The 13,731-nt window shown below is 66.0% G+C and overlaps 3 protein-coding genes across 4 annotated transcripts; 1 reads left to right on the forward strand and 2 right to left on the reverse strand.

The window, feature by feature from the left end:
- Nucleotides 1-872: 872 nt before the first annotated feature.
- Nucleotides 873-5,951, reverse strand: UTP4 (UTP4 small subunit processome component). The gene is made up of 16 exons (XM_040615598.1): nt 5,779-5,951; nt 5,517-5,708; nt 5,321-5,405; nt 5,109-5,198; nt 4,784-4,992; nt 4,405-4,576; nt 4,233-4,324; nt 3,835-3,931; nt 3,380-3,444; nt 3,129-3,251; nt 2,830-2,989; nt 2,434-2,540; nt 2,148-2,243; nt 1,681-1,866; nt 1,410-1,520; nt 873-1,074 (listed from the first exon to the last, which is right to left on the reverse strand). Exons 1-16 carry the CDS (start codon nt 5,935-5,937, stop codon nt 958-960), a joined length of 2,061 nt encoding a protein of 686 aa, XP_040471532.1. The 5' UTR covers nt 5,938-5,951; the 3' UTR covers nt 873-957.
- Nucleotides 5,952-6,025: 74 nt separating this feature from the next.
- On the forward strand, nt 6,026-7,823 carry CHTF8 (chromosome transmission fidelity factor 8). 2 transcript variants are annotated; one of them, XM_040615755.1, is made up of 4 exons: nt 6,026-6,097; nt 6,519-6,551; nt 6,678-6,795; nt 6,874-7,823. In XM_040615755.1, exons 2-4 carry the CDS (start codon nt 6,529-6,531, stop codon nt 7,084-7,086), a joined length of 354 nt encoding a protein of 117 aa, XP_040471689.1. In that variant the 5' UTR covers nt 6,026-6,097; nt 6,519-6,528; the 3' UTR covers nt 7,087-7,823. The 2 variants fall into 2 exon arrangements, with proteins under 2 accessions (XP_040471689.1, XP_040471690.1); XM_040615756.1 differs by having other exon boundaries at nt 6,029-6,091.
- Nucleotides 7,824-8,716: 893 nt separating this feature from the next.
- Nucleotides 8,717-11,047, reverse strand: HAS3 (hyaluronan synthase 3). Its single transcript, XM_040615270.1, has 3 exons — nt 10,427-11,047; nt 9,746-9,847; nt 8,717-9,650 (listed from the first exon to the last, which is right to left on the reverse strand). Exons 1-3 carry the CDS (start codon nt 11,045-11,047, stop codon nt 8,727-8,729), a joined length of 1,647 nt encoding a protein of 548 aa, XP_040471204.1. The 3' UTR covers nt 8,717-8,726.
- Nucleotides 11,048-13,731: the final 2,684 nt, after the last annotated feature.

Raw genomic sequence — 13,731 nt, forward strand, 5'->3', positions numbered from 1 at the left:
GCCCGCATGGCGCGCTGCGATAGGCTCAGCCCTGCGAAAGAGGCGGGGGTAAGGTGCTCCGCCCCTCTCCCCGGCGCGACCAATCGCAGCAGCAGCAGCGGCCCAATCGCGCCGGAGGGAGGGGCGGAGAAGCCCCGCCCCGCGTCTTATTTCCCGCCCCGCTCTCCATTTCCCGGGCTCAGCAAAGCTGCGCCCCCCGCTTCCCGGGGCCGAGCGCCAGCCGCCCTTCCCAGAGCCCGAACTGCCCCCTCCTGGGGCATGGGGAGATGCCCTTTGGGGGTGCAAGGGGGAAGGAAAGCGGAGGGCGGGCCCCAATCCTAACCCCTCAGAGCCAGCGGGCTAGCTCCATCCTTCCAGGGCAGGTACAGGTGTTACTGGAAGGGCTGGAGCAGACGGTGCCCAGTTTTCCAGTTAACAGCCGCCGCAGAGCGTATGCCAAGAGCTGCGGTTTGGCAAAGGGACCGCGCTGTGCCTCAGTGTCAACAGCACCCAGGTGGGCACTCTGGCTCAGTGAGCCAGCACCTCTCCTGAAGCACGGAGCTCGCCCCGCTGGGGATGCTGCATATGGGTGCTGAGCCCAGGCAAACGCCTGCTTGGAGCCCAGCTCACCAAAGGAGCCCCTTGCCCCAGGCAGTGCCCCCGTGGTCACCAATCCACCTGGCTGCTGGCCAGCATGGCGAGAAGCCAATGTCAGGACCCGATGCTGCCGAGGCCATGGGGTGCTGATGCTGCCGTAGCCCTAGGAGGACCGGCACAGGCAGGGGAGCCCTCCAAGCCGGCTGCATCCTCACACTCAGGCCAGTGCCACCCTGACCCACTGCTGCGACACCAGGGAGCCCCCCCAGGGCAAGGACAAGACCTGAGCCTGCAGCTGTACGGAACAGCAGGGTTTATTCCTACAGCACCCTGGGAGAGCAACACACAGAGCTGCTGCGGCTGGAGCAGCTTGTTCTGCTCTCAGGTGCCAAATTTCTTCTGTTGGATGGGCAGTGGCAGCTGGGTCTTGATGTCCATGATGGGCCGCTCCACCATCACCAGGCAGTTCTCATCCAGCAGATCCGCAAAGAGCAGGGGCTGCAGGGCAGGGAGAGGGCAAGAGATGGGACTGTGGTGCCGGCCCCCCTCTGCCTCGGCTTGCCGGGCCTGGCCATGCAGAGCTGCCTGTTCTGGCTTAGCTGTAAGCAGGGGCAGTGCCTGGGGCTGCGTGCTGCATGAGCTGCTGGGCAATCAGAGCCCACGAGACTGCAGCAAGTGGCTGTGCCATGATGGAGACTGAGACCAAACTCTGGGGCACCCAGCACTGGGGTGGCACTGGGAGCAACTGGATATGTGGGCAAGAGCCACAGGGACCAAGGGTGCAGGGCACCCCCTCCTGAACACAGCACACACCCAGCAACACCATCACCCACCTGGAATTTCTTGCAGATCTTGAAGGCGTGGAGCTGCCGCTGCCTGGCCGTCTCCGGGAGCTGCTTCAGGGTGCTCTGGTTCATCAGGAGTGCACTGTTGTCTGGCAGGGGCTGTGAGGAGAGCATGCGGCACATGTCAGTGCTGCCTGGACCACCATCACCTCGGTCCTGGCATGCTGTTCCCTCTGCTCCCCGTGAGGACAGAGACAGCCAGGCTGGGGAGATGCCCCAAGCATGAAGACAGCCCTCCCGACCAGGCATGCGGGCTCACCAGGGACTTGTCAAGGACACAGAACATATAGGTGTCGTGGAGCAGGATGTGCGAGGGCTTCTTGGGGTTGAAGGTGATGTGGGTGATGGGCGAGTCCCTCTCCAGCCAGACCTTGTGCAGCCCAAAGTTCTGCACCATGCGGCTCCAGGCCGTGTACTGCTTCTCCGGGATGCTGAACTCAAACAGCTGGAGAGGAGGTGACAGGGGCGACTCATCAGGTCTGGTCCTCCCTGGCATCACCCCCACACCGGCGCATAGGCAGCCCCTGCTCCAGCCAGGCTGCAGGCACTGCGTGGGGACAGGCTCCTGCCAGGGACAGCGGGCAGCGAAGGCCAGCCGGGTCCCTGCGCCTGCCTGGAGCCACAGCTCTCCGGTGGACCTGCATGACCAGAAAGCCCCAAGGCCTGGGAGGGAACAGCAGGGAAGGGGCCAGGGCCACGAGGTCTGCGACCGGGATTCGCTCCTACCTGCTGGTCTGAGTAGGCGATAACAAGGTTGTTGGTGAGGGGATGGATGGCGAGGGCTGTCACCGCACAGGTGTAGGTGGGCACCGTGCCGTGATGCTGCAAGGCAGGAGGACAGCGTGCTGACAGGAGCAAGCCTCTGACCCCCCTTCCCACGGGCCCTGCACCAGGGACACAGCGATCGCTTCCGGGGAGGGGACTTACACGCTGAGCCCACCACCACCTGCCCCCCGCAAGGCAGGAGGGCAGTGGGAGTCATTCCTGCAGCCCCCTCAGCACCTGCTCCTACCTTGAAACATTTCAGGTTGTAGATGTGGATTGCCCAGTCCCCGCCAACTGCAGCCAGCCAGTGCCCATCTGTGCTTGACGCCAGCAGGTAAACGGCCTCGGGGGACCCTATGGAAAGACCTCCACCAGCTGTAACAGGTGCTTGGGCCTGCAAGAAGCCCCAGATGCACCCTTGGGGGACATCCAGACCCATGCCCCCACTACTGATCTGGGCACCCCCCTCTCCTACCTGTGCCATGCCATGAGAGTGGCACAAACACAGGGCAGAGGCTGTCAGGGGGAAGGACCCACATCCCCCGGGACGTGCTCAGCCCTGCACACCCCTCTGCACCCACAGCAGGGAGGGGCCGCCGAGCCCAGGGACCCCCAGCACTTCCACAACCCCCCCAGCTCAAACCTGAGGGTGGCCGAAGTGTGTGCAGGTGTTTGCAGCCCCCTGGCTCCAGCAGCTGGAGAACATGGACGGAACCTCGAGCAGAGGCGACGAAGAGGCTGCCGGAGTCGGAGGAGAACTGGAGCTGGTAGGCTGGGAGCAGCAGCTTGGGCACTTTGGGGACCTTGAAGCAGGTAAAAGCAGCACTGCCAGCCACCTACCACTGCTGCCCTCACTCCCTGAGAGCGATGCTGGCCATGCTGGCACTTCACAGCCACCCACCGCCCCCTCCCTGCTGCAGAGCGGCCCATCACCCTCCTCACCTTCTTGATGCTGACACTGTCACCCTCATATTGCACTCGGTAGAGGTGGAAGTGGGAGGCCGTGGAGTAGCTGACCCAGCTGCCACAGGGCGAGATGCAGCTGCAGTAAATGTGCTCTGGACCCTGGAAGAGCACAGGGGGTGAGTGGGGCCTGGGAGATCCCCCTGCAGCCTGGCACACAGAGCTTGGCTGTCAGAGGGAGAGCAGAGGGGCAAGCATCAGGGCAAATCCCAGCCCCGGCTCAGTCCTACCTTACTCTTGAACTGCACAAGGTGCTCAGGCATGCGGCACAAGGGAAGGACCTCACCATCCTTTCCTGGGACAAGAAAACACACAGTGCATCAGTGACAGTGGGGAAACCACACAGGTCCTGTTGAGCAGCTGGGGATCCCAGGGAAGCAGTGCCTGAGGGAGAGCCCAGAGCCTGCCCCACACTTCCCCAAGGCTGAACTCCCCAGGGCCTGGCCCAGCTCGCTGGAAGCACAGCCTCACAGCGGCAGTGCAGCCCATGCACAGGCACACGCTGTGCTGGGAAACACAGCTCTGCCTGTGAGTATCACCAGCACCGGGCTGTGGGGAGGAAGGGGCCTGGGCTAAGCCACCCCTCCACTGCCCAAGCAGCAAGACTGTTTCATACCCAAAATCCTGTAGGCAGCGCAGGCTCTGCCACAGGGCTTGCACCAGAGAGTTAGGCCTTGCAACTCACCAGTCTCATCAGTGGAGCCAAGTCTCCAGAGCTCCAGATGCTGGGAGAACTGGAATAGGAGCAGCCGGGCTTTCCTGGCACAGGAGACAAGGCGTCGCTGCATGAAGAAATGGGCAGACTGTCATGAACCCACAGACTGGCAGAAAGGGCTGGGCCAAAGCTGAATTGCCCTGGGGGCTGGAGACTCTGGGGTGGGGGAAAGGAAGGACTCGGGTCCTGTGGGATGTGAGCCTGGAGGTGGAGACCCAGCAGGACCAGCAAGACGAGCTTACCAACTTCTACCTCCTCCATAGTAGGAGCCTCCAGATGCACCAGGGAGGGGACCCAGTGGGGCAGGGAGATCCAACCCTGCCAGCCTGCCTCCCTAGTCATGAGACCCTACAGAGAGCAGCACTCACATGAGGGAAGGTGATTTTACGGAGTGCTGCATCATAGCCCTTCTTCTGCACCTTCTCCATCAGCGGGCGGATCACCAGCTGGGCGTCCAGGCCTGGAAGCCAAGCAGAAGTCAGCCGAACTGGTACTGGGGGGAGAGCCCCAAGCCCTCCCCATGACCCCAGCCAGTCCTACCTCCGGAGATGAGAGCCACCGAGCTGTGTGCCACAGCTCGCACGTCATGGGTGTGATGCTGGAAGGGCTTTGTCCGCACCCAGCGTTTCTCCAGGCTGCCCATCTTCACTGGCAGCAGCTGAAACTGGTAGGTGGCCCCAGTTGAGGTACCCACAACGATGCTGTCCTCCTTCTGGTGAGAGAAACGGGAACGGGGTTTGCCAGTGTGGACCAGGAAGAACGAGAGGGCGCTGCCAGGAAGCAGGCAGGGACCAGCAGCCTCGCTCCTAGCCAAAGGCATTGAGCCAGGCAGCTCCCACCTGAGCACCTCCGGCCCAGCACACAGGAGAGCTGACGGGTGCCTGGCTGCCCGGAGAGGACACGGGGGGGACTCGCCTACCTCCGACACAGCCAGCGAGAGGACAGCCGAGGTGCTGACAGTGTGGGACTCCAGCAGCGTCCCTTGTTCCCAGTCCCAGAATTGCACCCTCCCGAAGGAGTCTGAGGTGACGACGGTGCCGCTGGAGAGGAAGGCAATGCTCCACACGATGCACTCACGCTTCACCTTCTGTACGTGGTAGTTCACCATGATCCTCTGCACGGTTTGGCCTGAGATGGGGGAAGGACAGTTGGGTGTGGCAAGGGGACCCCCCTAGAGCATAGGGTGGGCAGGTGCTGTCAGTCCCAGGGGACCGGACCTGCTCACCCCCTGGGGCACGAGTTACCTGAAGAGACGTTGAGCACGCGGAAAACATCGATGGAGCCAGCTGCTATGTGAGTGCCCGATGGGTGCCAGGAGAGGCACAGTATACGGCCTGTGGGGAAGGAAGCTCTGGATGTGACCCTGTGGACCCGCGGCACCTCGGTCAGCGGGACTGGGTAGCCAGGAGGGACGGAGGGACGATGCCACTGTGGCACCGAGCCCTCTCGGACCCACCTTTCCGCCTGTCCAGGTTCCGCTCAAATTCGATGCCCCCGGATACGACTTGAAAGAGCTTAACGGAGCCGTCCTCGCAGCCGATCTGCGGGAGGGGCGGTCAGCGCCAGCGGGGCGGTCAGACCCTCTCCCTCTGCCGGCGCACCCTGCTCCGGGGCTGGGCTGGAAAAGCCGTCCCGGCGCCGGTAGCACTCACCGCCAGCTGCGTGCCGCTGCTGTTGGCCGCCATGCTCCAGATGGGCCCCCCGCAGCCGTCCACGGAGCGCGCCACGCACAGCCGGGCCAGGTCGTACTCGGTGACTTCCCCGCCGAGGCCGGCCCCGAAGAGTCGCTCTCCCGCCGCCCAGCACAGCGCCTCCACCGAGCGGGCGTCGCTCCCGGGGATGACCTGGCGAGGGACGCCCGTTACCCCGGCCCGGCGCGGCCCGGCGCGGCGCGGCGCTGCCCGCCCCCCTCACCTTCTCCTGGAAGTAGTTCGCGGCGAAGTTGTAGATCTCGACGGTGCCGTCGATGCGCGCCAGGGCCAGGCGGCCGCCGCGGGGATGCCAGGCCAGGCAGCGCACGCCCGCCGGCACCAGGCCGAAGAACCGCACCCGGTGCACCTCGAACTCCCCCATCGCCCCCGGCCCCGGCCCCGCCCCGCCCCGCACAGCCCCACGTGCGCGCCGCCCCGGAACAGGAAGTGCTCCCCCGGCACGGGGCGGGCGCGCGGCCGGAAGCGGAAGCAGAAGCGCGGCGCGGCGGGAGATTCGGGCGCTGCCGGAGCTGGGAGTGCGGGTTCGGGGCGGCGGGGCCGGGCCGGGGGCCGCGGGGAACGGCCGGCGCTGGGCTGGGCTGGGCGGGGAGCGGGAGGCGGGAGAGGCCCGGCCCGCCGAGCGGCTCGGCCGGGCTGCCCCGGCCCGGGCCCGCACCTCCGGGGCCGCTGGAGGGCACCAGCGCTCCGCGCAACTGCCGCCGCGGCCCGGGGGCGCGGCAGGACCCCCATGTCTGGGCATGGCGGGGGGGGGGGGCGGGCTCTGGGGCCCGGGGGGGCAGCAGGGTCCCTCATGTCTGGGCATGGGGGGCTGGGGCCCGGGCGGGCTGAGGGCCCGGGGGTGCGGAGTTTGGGGGGGACGGGTACTGGGGCTGGGGGGCTCCCGCCGCAGCAGGGACTGCCCCCAACATCCCCGTGCTGACTGTCTCTGCGGGCACTTTGCAGGGCCCGGAACATGGTGCAGATCGTCATCTCCAGGTGAGGCCACCGCAGGCTGCACGGCCCCGGTGGGCCGGATCCTGCCCCCCGCGGCACCCGGCTCTGCATTCGCAGCCCCAGGCAGGGCTGGAGCCGCAGGGTGAAAGCTGCCTCTCTCGCCCGCAGTGCGGGTGCTGGAGGCCTGGCGCAGTGGGTGCTGGTGGAGCTGCAGGGAGAGGTGGAGCCCCGGCAGAGCGGCGGGCTGGCAGGGAGCCTCCTGGGAGACCTGCATTATACCTGCGAGGTGAGGCAGCCTACTGCTGTGCCACGCCACCGGGGGTGGGGGCCCTGTCCACCCTCACCCTCTTGCTGTTCTCTCTAGGGGGTCCCCGTGCTCATCGTGGGCCACCACATCCTCTATGGGAAGGTGGTGCAGCTGGAGAAGCCTTTTGCTGTCCTGGTGAAGCAGGGAGCTGGTGAGCCCAGCCCGGTGGGGCCACACACCCGCTACACCGTCACTGCCCTCATCAAAACCAAGCTCCTCTTCAAAACCCGCCCCAAGCCCATCATCACCAACGTACCTAAGAAAGTGTGAGGAGCCAGACTGGCGGCCACGAGCTCTACTCTGCTGCCAGGCAGCACCAAGCACTGCAGCCAGGACTCGGGGAGATCCAGGGCCAGCTCCAGCCTCATCCCGGTCCTGCACAGGGGGTTCCCAGGGCCACCTTGGGGTGCTGCATCCGGGCACCCAGAGCAATTCCTGGGACACTTGTTCCCCCTGTAATGACTCCATTTCTGAGACCTCTAGGGCACAAGCCCAGCTACCGTCCCAGGTGAGATGAGTCCTGGTGAGCAGGGATGCTTCAAGCCCAGGCAGGGCTGGAGCTGTGGGGCTGCCCTCGGTACCTGGATTTGGCTATTCCCAGTGCACTGCCAGCTCTGCCTGTCATCCTGCCTGCAGCAGGGAGCCACAGTGTTATCAGCATGGGGAATCACTCCCCAGCATGATATGTCCCCCCCCTGCAGCTGTGGGGACAGCATGTGCCAGACAGGGACTCTGCCTCAACATCGCTTGAGTCACCTGATGGTGCCAGGGCAGGGGGAACTAGAGCCATCACCCTTCTCCCCACACACCAGCCTTCCTCGGTGCAAGTCTTTATTTTGACAAATCCATCAGGATATAAAAAACAGGCTTTTCCAAAATATGAAAAAAAACCCGCAGGTTAAAAAATAAATAGATTTACAAACAAGTAGCAATAAGTATGAATACCAAAGAGCTACAAAAGTCTAAAAAACCTTGTATTAAATTAAACAAAACAATCTAAAAGCTCAGTTGTAGAAAGATTTTTAAGCCCTGAAAAAAAGAGGGCCCAGGGGAGACAACCGCGTGAGTTTCCTGGGGAAGGGAAAGGTTGGGAACTGGCTCTTCTCCGCCCTCCTCTGCATGCCCAAGCTGAAAACCCAGTGTCTCCCCACTGTCTAGACAGATGCTGGGAAGGCAGCAGGGTTGGTATGATGGGGCCATGGCTTGGCTGAAACCAAGGGGTCACCAGGGGCCATGGTGACACTGGCCAAGCCATGGCCCCAGTTTCCCCTGTTTCTGCATGCTGGGGTCCCCCCCTGGCTCTTTGGCAAAGCTGAAGGGAAGTGCTGCCCTCCTGGGGCAGCCAGACCCCCCTGAAAGGGGCTGAGGGGGATGTGGGGGGGCTCCCTATGGGTACATGCCCGCACATACAAACAGCTGTGGGGGGCAGAGGCAGGCAGCACCAGCCAGCTGTGCTGGCACGGTGCCAGCCAGAGACAGTACTGCATGGGGCTGTTTTGCTGTAGCACCATGGAGGTGGGACTAAGAAGTCCCTGTAGAAAGCACCGAAGGGTGGAGGACCCAGCCGCGGTGGTGGGGTGAGGGGAGCCCGGCCAGCAGTGCTCCATACAGCGCACTGGGATACTCTGTATGGCATGGGGGGGGGGATGCTGCCATCACCCCTGCAGCACCAAGGCTGTGCCCAGCTGGTGACTGGCAGCCCCAGCTTAGCCTCTCCCCAGCCAGCTTAGTACAGAAAAAAGGAAAAATATGAAAAACCAAAACAACAACAAAAAAAAGCAAGACTTGATCAGAAACGCCATGGTGGGCGCGCTCAGCGCTGCCCAGCACCTGGCGGCTCAGTGCCAGGCGAGGAGGGGACCGGTAGTGGTCACCCCAGCACACAGGGCCACCCCGGCTCTCCCCCATGGTCAGACCTCAGCGAAGGCCAGCCCGCACTGCTCCTGCCGCTTGCCACAGCGCCGGGCGACGATAGCCAGGTAGAGGGTGAGCAGGGCCACCCAGTAGCAGGCGTAGAGGATGGCACCCGAGACGAGGAAGGCCACCTCTGTCTCGCTGAAGAGGTCCTGGCTGTAGGCGGTGTAGGCCAGCCCACCCAGCAGCACCGCCACCCACACGGATACTGGCAGCAACCCCACGAAGTTAACCACGATGGTCCGGCGCCCCGACGTGCCCCAGCCCGACTTGTTGATGGTGGCGATGGCAAACATCTTGGCAGGCAGCAGGCTGGACATGTAGAGGAGGGCGTAAAGGGACATGAAGATCATCTCTGCGTTGCCCCGCAGGAAGCAGGCGTAGGTGGCTTTGATGATGCCCACCAGCTGCACAGTCAGCAGGAAGAGGAGGATGTTCCAGATGCGGCCGCGGTAGAAGAGCTGGATAACGGTGGCGATGAGGAAGAAGGGGAAGAAGCCGGTCACCACTGACTCGTAGGTCATCCAGAGGTGATGCTTGTGGAACCACAGGGCGTTATAGAGCCACTCGCGGAAGTAGGACTTGCTCCAGCGGGTCTGCTGGTTGAGCCAGCGCAGGTAGCGAGTGGGCGTCTCCGTCAGGCACTTGGAGCGAGCCGTGTACTTGGTCTGGTAGCCCAGGCTGAGCACGCGGTTGGTGAGGTGCCGGTCATCCCCAAAGCTGCACTTGCTGCCCAGGAAGGTCTGGTGGTACCAGTCCTCAAGGAACTGCTGCAGCAGGGTGTTGCGGTACATGCCCAGGGGCCCGCTGATGCACTGCACGCAGCCAAAATAGGACTGGCAGGCACGCTCGACGTTGAAGGCCATCCAGTACCGCACGCTGCTCAGGAAGGAGATCCACGAGTCGTACTTGTTCAGGATCTGGGGAGGGGACGGATGTGAGCCCTGGCACTGCAACCCCCCCCAGCACTGCTGCATCCCCCACCACCTTGTGCCCTCCCTTGCAGCCAGGGTACCTGGACGTCGCCACCGACGCCGCCGACACGGGGGTCAGCCTCCAGGATGCGGAGCATCTCGGCGGTGCAGGCGGGGTCCAGCACCGTGTCTGAGTCACACACCTGGGGGCAGAGGGAACGTCGAGCCCCGCTCCTGCCACCCACGCGCGCCCGGCAGACAGCCCAGCCCGCAGCCAGGCAAGCCTGAGCCGCAGCCGGCGAGACGAGGCAGAGCCTCAGAGACCGGCAGGCGGTGGCAGGGAGCGGAGTGCTCCATGGTGCCCGGCCACCACTGCCCCGGGCCACCCAGCCCTGCCACATGCCCCAGCCACTGGCACAGTGGTGGGACATGCCCTGGTCACCACCCCTCCCCCATGCATTGGCCCTGGCACCCCACACCGTGCCACAGTCCCACAGGGTGACACCAGCCCGGGGCAGGGGATGAGTGGAGGAGGTGATGTGAAACCCTCGTGGGCAGCAGTGCGGGCAGGGCTCAACGCCTTGGGCCACCCTGGTGGCAGTTCACCCCCAGCCCCGGTGTCGGCTTGCAGCCGGTGCACGGGGCCAGATCCAGCGCCAGGCAGGCGGGTGCTGCCGCAGGCTCACTGGGCCACTCCTGCTCCACCCACAGCCCCTCTGCCCAGCCACGCAGGCAGAGCACTGGCTGCCTGCATCCCCCCCCTGCCCAGCCCATGCATCCACCTGGATATAGTCCACGGAGTCTCCAAGTGCTCGGAAGGCCGTGTACATCACCTCCCGCTTCCCGCCCCACTTCTGGAGGATGCAGGAGTATGTGGTGCCGCGCACCAGCGCCTGGACGCGGGCCAGCCCTTCCCGCATCCCAGCCTCGGTCTCTCCCTCGCCCCATGCGTGGAAGTTGCTCCTCCAGACGTAGCTGCCTGAGTGCTCCGAGCCCATCACGTCATGGAAGATGTCCAGCATGTAGGTGTCGTCGGGGCCATTACCATCCACCACCATCACCACTTTGAGGTCGGGGAAGGCGATGCGCTTGACGGAGCGCAGGCACTTCTTCAGGTAGTTGGGATCTTCCTGGTAGGCAGCAATGCAGAGGGCCACCGAGCGCCCCAGCTGCACCGGCTGCCCTTCACCCCGCATGCGCCGGTGCTCCAGGAACGCGAAGAGGCTCTGAATGAAGAGGTGCAGCCCCAGGATGGCCCCGTAGAGCCCGAAGGAGAGGTAGTGCTTCTCTGTGTGGATGAACTGGTACCCCGTGACGTAGGCAGCAAGGATGCCGCCGAGCACCACCAGGGCGAAGAGGCTGGTCCCGACGACGCGCAGGGCTGTGGAGAGGCTCACTGGCATCTGGGGGGACACAGGCAGCGTCAGGGCAGGGCCAGGGGGGCAGCCCACGACGGGGCCCCCTGCTTGGCTCCCCAAAGGGGGAAGTGGGGAGACCGCACTTGTCTGCTGCCCCACGGTCACCCCATCCCTCGCCGATCACCGGTCTGGGATTGAGACCTTACCGGTGGCTCTACAGGGGCAGGCGGGGAGTGGGGGTCTCAAGCATCCCACTGTGCAGGGTGCTGGCACCCACAGCCCAGCAGGGACAAGCCTGCTCCCGGGCTAGAGGACAGGGAAGGGCACAGGGACGTTGGGTTCCCGGCCCCAGGGTGTCCCCAGAGGAGAGACACCCCCCCTGCCCATGGCCACCCCGACCGCCTGCAGCGGGACCCCCAGCACCGGCGATGGCAGCAGCCGGACCCCCGCCTCGCTGTGGGATGGGGACGGGGGAACAGGCAGCGCGGGCGGCACGGGCAGGCAGCGGGCACCCGCTCCCGACCGGCAGCGGTGGGGACTGCAGAGCTGCACCGCGGGGCGGGGGGCGCGGGCGGGAGCGGGGGGGCAGGAGACGGGGGAGGGGAGGGGGCGCGCATGAACAGGGCAGGGGGTGCGGGCAGGGCGCAGAGCCAGCCCCGGGGACCCCCGTGCCACCGGCAGCTCCCCCCGGGCAGCCCCCGCAGGACCGCCCCCGGGCCCCGCAGCCCCCCGGTGCCGGCTCCGCTCTCCCGGTGCCGCCGCCGGTCTCGCAGCACGGCGGGGGCGGGGACACCCCGAGCCGGGGCCGGCAGGGGGAAGGAGAGACCGGGACCGGGACTCACCGTGGTGGTGCCGGTGCCGCCGCTCGCCCCGGCCGCCGCCGCCGCTGCTGTGAGCCTGGCCTGGCCCGCGCGGCCCCTTTATACCGCGGCGGGGCCGGCACCGCCCGCAGCCCGCGGGGGCCCCGCCCGGCACCGGCACCGGCACCGCCGGCACCGCCGGCACCAGCACCAGCTCCACCCGCAGCCCGCCGGGGCCCGGCCGGCACCGGCAGCACCTGGCACCGGCCCCAGCCCCGCACTGCGGGAGCAGTGACCGGCACCGGCATCGCCCGGCGCTGCTGCTGCACCGGCACCGGCACCGACATCGCCCGGCGCGGCTACTGCACCGGCAGCGACATATCCCGGCGCAGCTGCTGCACTGGCACCGGTGTTGCCCAGCACTGGTGCAGCACGGGCATCCCCCGACACCGGCATCCCCCGGCGCATCCGTAGGCACCACGGGCACCGCACAGCACCGCGGCTGGGGACCAGCCACAGCTCATCCTGCCGAGCGCCACGGGGCCACCTTGGGGCCCCCCCATGGCACCCCAGGGTCACTCTGTCTCCCCCTGCCCCACTCTTGGGGCCCCTCTCATGATGCCCACGTGTAACACGCGTCACCTCCCCATGCCTCTGTGTCCCCCCACGGTTAAGAGTCACCTGGGAATGGCCAGGGCCTGCCACGTCACCTGTCCACATGGCCAGTGGGTCCCAGGGCAGGACTAGGGCCACGGCGAGGATGTGTCCCTGCACCGGGCTGATGGCAGGGGACAGCCAGTGCCGGGAGGGACCACGCTGAGCCCAGAGGAGCTGCAGCCTCGGCTTTGGGCTCGAATCCTGGGTTCCTCACCCTGATACGGGGCTCCTCGTCCTGCTGGGCTGGGAGCTGGAGCGAGGCAGTGCTGGGCTCCGGCCCACAGCCTCCTCGCCCTGGGAGCTGGGGAAGGGGACCCCTCTGGTGGGAGCACCCCAGCCAGGCAGGCCCCCCTTGGCTGAGATCCCCAGCACCGCAGTGCTGGAAAATCCCCCTGGTAGGTGCCGGAGCAGTGCCCAGAGTGGGTGGTAAGGAACTGGTGAGCCCATGGACGCAGCAGGGATGTGCCGGGACCCCCAGTACCACTGGCGGGGCTCACATGTGGCCTGGCTGAGCCCAGCAGCAGTGGGCTGTGGTGGTGTGAGGCCAAGCACAGCCCAGTCAGACCTGCTGTGGTTGTGCTGTGCCGCTGCTGCTGTTCTGCCGGGGTCCCCGCGGCTGCAGGCGCCCATCTGTGGGAAGCGGGGAGGGGGACAGGGGCAGCATGTCCCCACTCCACAGCCCTCCCCATACCCCTCAGCAAGGACCCAGCCCCGGGGTCACCCCGTGGCCCCTTACCTTCCGGTGCACCCACAGCTGCCGGGTGCCTGTCCCTGCTGCCGGCCGGTGGCTGGAGCACTGCCCAAGGTGGGAACCAAACTCCCTCCTCCTCCGGCACAGCCACCTCCTTGTTCCCTGTGGCAGGATGGCCAGACGGTGCCCAGCCAGCACCGTCAAAGAAGACTTTTCATTCAAAAACCATCCCCTGCCGCTGGCAGCAGGCCCTGGGCAGGCACCACCAGTACAGCAGCATCCCAGTGTGTGCCGTGTGCCCATGGCCCGGCACCGGCACTGGTGCGGGCTGGCAGCAGTGAGAGCGAGGAGTGCTCGGTCACTGCCACTCTCTGGTGAGCACCATGTGTTCCCCGCTGCCCGTGCACACCCAGCCAAGTGGCACGGCTTGGCACGCACGGCATGGCACGGCACGGCTCGGCACGCACGGCACGGCACGGCACGGCACGGCAGACACGGTGAGGTGTGGGCCTGGTGCAGGCGCCTTCACTGGGGGTGGAGACAGAGCTCAGCACCTCCAGCCTGGAGGGAAGAGGGGTGCT

The sequence above is a fragment of the Falco naumanni genome, chromosome 15 (genome assembly GCF_017639655.2).
Source record: "Falco naumanni isolate bFalNau1 chromosome 15, bFalNau1.pat, whole genome shotgun sequence".
Taxonomy (NCBI): Eukaryota; Metazoa; Chordata; class Aves; order Falconiformes; family Falconidae; genus Falco; species Falco naumanni.

Excerpts from the sequence above, each read along its gene's own strand:
- UTP4 (XM_040615598.1), bottom strand. The coding sequence starts at position 5,937 with ATGGGGGAGTTCGAGGTGCACCGGGTGCGGTTCTTCGGCCTGGTGCCG. Across the intron at positions 5,406-5,516 it reads GCAGCGGCACGCAGCTGGCG|ATCGGCTGCGAGGACGGCTC; the intron begins GTGAGTGCTACC and ends CCCCTCCCGCAG. Across the intron at positions 2,244-2,433 it reads ACAACCTGAAATGTTTCAAG|CATCACGGCACGGTGCCCAC; the intron begins GTAGGAGCAGGT and ends CCTGCCTTGCAG.
- CHTF8 (XM_040615755.1), top strand. The coding sequence starts at position 6,529 with ATGGTGCAGATCGTCATCTCCAG. Across the intron at positions 6,552-6,677 it reads GTGCAGATCGTCATCTCCAG|TGCGGGTGCTGGAGGCCTGG; the intron begins GTGAGGCCACCG and ends TCTCGCCCGCAG. Across the intron at positions 6,796-6,873 it reads ACCTGCATTATACCTGCGAG|GGGGTCCCCGTGCTCATCGT; the intron begins GTGAGGCAGCCT and ends TGTTCTCTCTAG.
- HAS3 (XM_040615270.1), bottom strand. The coding sequence starts at position 11,047 with ATGCCAGTGAGCCTCTCCACAGCCCTGCGCGTCGTCGGGACCAGCCTC. Across the intron at positions 9,848-10,426 it reads ACTCCGTGGACTATATCCAG|GTGTGTGACTCAGACACGGT; the intron begins GTGGATGCATGG and ends CTCTGCCCCCAG. Across the intron at positions 9,651-9,745 it reads GCGTCGGTGGCGACGTCCAG|ATCCTGAACAAGTACGACTC; the intron begins GTACCCTGGCTG and ends TCCCCTCCCCAG.